Genomic DNA, 2,924 nt, shown 5'->3' with positions numbered 1-2,924 from the left:
GTACGGGGGGCGGGGTGGGGGGAAAAGATCATGATGGGCGTCCCGTCTCCTCCAGCCTGAACTGGGGTTCCAGGACTTGGGCTGCAACTGCCAGGGGGTGGCCTGTGTCTGGGGCAAGGCCGCAGTGGGTCCCCTCACCCCCTCCCCCGGTTCCCCCTACTTCCCTGTCCTCTCCTTCAGTCCGTGGCCAGTCCTTATGTGGGCTCCAGAGTCGATTAGCGCGGACCCCCTCCCCTTCCTCCTCCTCCTCCCAGCCCCCTCCCTTCCTTCTGCTCTCCTCCAGCCCCTTTCATCGGCTGGCCCACTCCCCTAATCCTGGCCCCCTCCCCTAATCCCCCCATCCGACCCCTGGCCGGCTGCAGCTATTGTAAGGTGGAGAGAAAGGGGAGGGGGAACTCAGAGAAAGGAGAGGGGTGGGGGAGGGCCACCTGTTCCAAGACCCCCTCTCAAGGCTAGACTGGACACCAGGATGGGACCGTGAACAAATCACCCTTGGGGACTGTAAGGACCCAGGGAATTGGGGGAAGGGACTAGGGCTACAGGATCAGTGGCAGGGGTGGGGCAGAGACCCCTCCCTCCAAAAGACCCAGAGTGTCACGCACACACAGGCACACACAGGGACACACACTCTCGCCTCTCACACCCGGCGGCGGGGGTTGCCCTGGGAGACCAGGCAGTGAAAGGGAACAATCCTTCGCAAAAGGGAAAGGAGGGGGAGGTGGGGAAGGGTCTGAGGACTTGGACACAAGAAGAACCGGAGGTGGCAGGGAAGAGGTTTTGGAATTTATTAGGGTCACAAGCACCCCTGCCTCCCATATTCAGCATTCCTGAGCCATACACAGCCACCCCTTTTGTAGCCTGGGAACTCCGAGTCCTCATCAGCAGGAGGCCAGCAGAGCAGTGGGGGGTGAGCAGAGTCCAGGGTCCTTGAGGCAGTTACATGAAAAGACCTCCTGGGGGGGCAGAAACATTTGGACAGATGTGTGGGTGGAGACAAGCCGGCAGCAGGGGAGGCGCCCACTTCTGCCCCTGGCCTCTGGGACTCCTGCCCTGCCCTTCCCTTCCCTCGGTGGCGCCAGGCTCCTCTCCTTAGCTTTCTCCTATCGTCTGGGTTCGACTTCTCTGCCCTCTTTCTCCCCACGATGGCCTCATACCAGTGACTTCCACTGATACCCCTGTGATGTATCCACTGTCTTCAGATGCCAAGAATGCGACGACATCTGCCACATCTATGGGAGTGGAGGGGAGTGGGCAGAATCCTCACTCACAGACCCAAAGTAGCTGTCACCTCCCACCAGAATCCTCCCTAACCCCCCCCTACCAATCTTGGTGAGACCCCCCCCCCTCAGATACCACAGACTTTGGTATCTTCATTCAGTGCTCACCCTCAGGGTTCCCCATATGTCCCATTGGGATCATTCCAGTAACCTGTAAGGAAACACTCATGTGTGAGTGAAAGTTTCTTTTGTGGGTTTTCTGTAGGAAAAGGTGTGATTTTTGGGGGGGGCGGTCTTCATACCCTGTGCAGTTGTTGACTATCTGCTGTTTGCCTTGCACTGGGCCCAGCATCCTCTCTGTGAAGCCCAGAGAGGCTGGTCTCTGAATGGTTCTGCCCTCCACCCACAGTCTCCTACCTTGTCCAGCACTTTCTGTGGCACTTTCTGGGTCATGGGTGTTCTAATGAATCCTGGGAGGACACTGTTACAGCGGATCCCGTGTCTGTGGAAAGGAGAGTGTCTGCTGACTCCAGAAAGGACTGAACACTGACCCCTTCCTCTGACTTTTCACATGCCCCCAGGCGTCTGACCAACCGTCCAAGTTCCCGGGCTGCAGACTGGGTCAGCCCAATCACTCCAGCCTTGGATGCTGCATAGTTTGTCTGTCCCATGTTCCCCACCTATGGGTGCGCCGGAGATGTGGGATGAGTCAGGGGTCACAAGGAGGGGCTCTCCTCTCTGTGCCCACTTCACTGGCTCACCTCCTCCCAGCTCAGCCTGACCTTGCCTATGATGCTACTGATGTTGATGATGGAGCCAGGACAGCCGCTGGACACGAGGGCTTGGGCTGCAGCCTGAGTGACTAGAAAGATGCCCTGGTGGTGGAGAGGGAAAGTCACAAGGCAGGAAGGATCAGTTGGGGTGACGGTCCTCCAACTCTTTCCCCAGGCTAGAGGACCCAGAAGTCACCGGTTCAGAGGTCACCACCACCTTGAGGTTGACAGCTATGACTTTGTCCCAGTTGTCCTCAGACATGTGGAGTAGAAATTCATCTCTGGTGATGCCCGCACACGACACAACGACAGACGGCGGGCGAGAAAAGCAGGCCTGTGGAGGAGGGGGTCGGGGGTTACACACCGAGAAACCGTGTAGAGCCGAGGGCCGTGGAGGCAACGCTATAGGGCTTTAAAAGGGCGAGGGCGTCTTGCTTTCACCTGCACTTGCTCCAGCAGGCGCCTAGCGGCCCCTGCCTCAGACACATCAGCCTGGAAGGCGGCGTGGGCTCCGCGGGGCGCCCCCTCCTCGGTCCCCGGCCCTCCCAGCAGCTGCACCGTCTCCCGCGCTGCTGCCCCGTCCAGGTCGCAAGCGGCTCCGGCGGCCCCCTCAGCGGCGAGGCGCACGCTGATGGCGCGGCCAATGCCGCCGCCCGCACCTGGGACGGGAGAGGACAAGCGGGCGCGGGGTCAGAGGTCAGTGGGGCGCAGAGGTAGTAAGACCCGGGCCGGAGATCAGGGCGACTGCGCGGCCGGACGGCAAGCCCCGGACGTCACTGTGGCGCCCCAACCCGCCCGGTAGAGGAGCCCCTCACCTGTAACCAGGGCCAGCGCGGAGCGCAATCGGAGCGGAGACGCCATGACGGCCGGCGGCCAGGCGGGGCTCCACGCTGGGCCACTCCGAGCGCAGAGGGGGCGCGGCTAGCGCGAAGCC

The 2,924-nt window shown here is 61.1% G+C and overlaps 1 protein-coding gene across 6 annotated transcripts; it reads right to left on the bottom strand.

The window, feature by feature from the left end:
• Positions 1-345: 345 nt before the first annotated feature.
• HSD17B8 (hydroxysteroid (17-beta) dehydrogenase 8) lies at positions 346-2,864 on the bottom strand. 6 transcript variants are annotated; one of them, XM_010848590.1, is made up of 9 exons: positions 2,806-2,864; positions 2,432-2,649; positions 2,208-2,324; positions 1,979-2,092; positions 1,812-1,897; positions 1,635-1,719; positions 1,386-1,428; positions 1,155-1,229; positions 762-953 (listed from the first exon to the last, which is right to left on the bottom strand). In XM_010848590.1, the coding sequence occupies exons 1-9, from the start codon at positions 2,849-2,851 to the stop codon at positions 937-939; spliced, it is 801 nt and encodes a 266-aa protein (XP_010846892.1). In that variant the 5' UTR covers positions 2,852-2,864; the 3' UTR covers positions 762-936. The 6 variants fall into 6 exon arrangements, with proteins under 6 accessions (XP_010846896.1, XP_010846895.1, XP_010846892.1 ...); XM_010848592.1 differs by having other exon boundaries at positions 2,000-2,092; XM_010848594.1 differs by lacking the exon at positions 1,155-1,229 and having other exon boundaries at positions 346-953.
• Between the last annotated feature and the right edge of the window lie 60 nt (positions 2,865-2,924).

The sequence above is a fragment of the Bison bison genome, unplaced genomic scaffold (genome assembly GCF_000754665.1).
Source record: "Bison bison bison isolate TAMUID 2011002044 unplaced genomic scaffold, Bison_UMD1.0 scf7180017864270, whole genome shotgun sequence".
NCBI lineage: Eukaryota > Metazoa > Chordata > Mammalia > Artiodactyla > Bovidae > Bison > Bison bison.
This window is presented reverse-complemented; position numbering and strand designations above follow the sequence as displayed.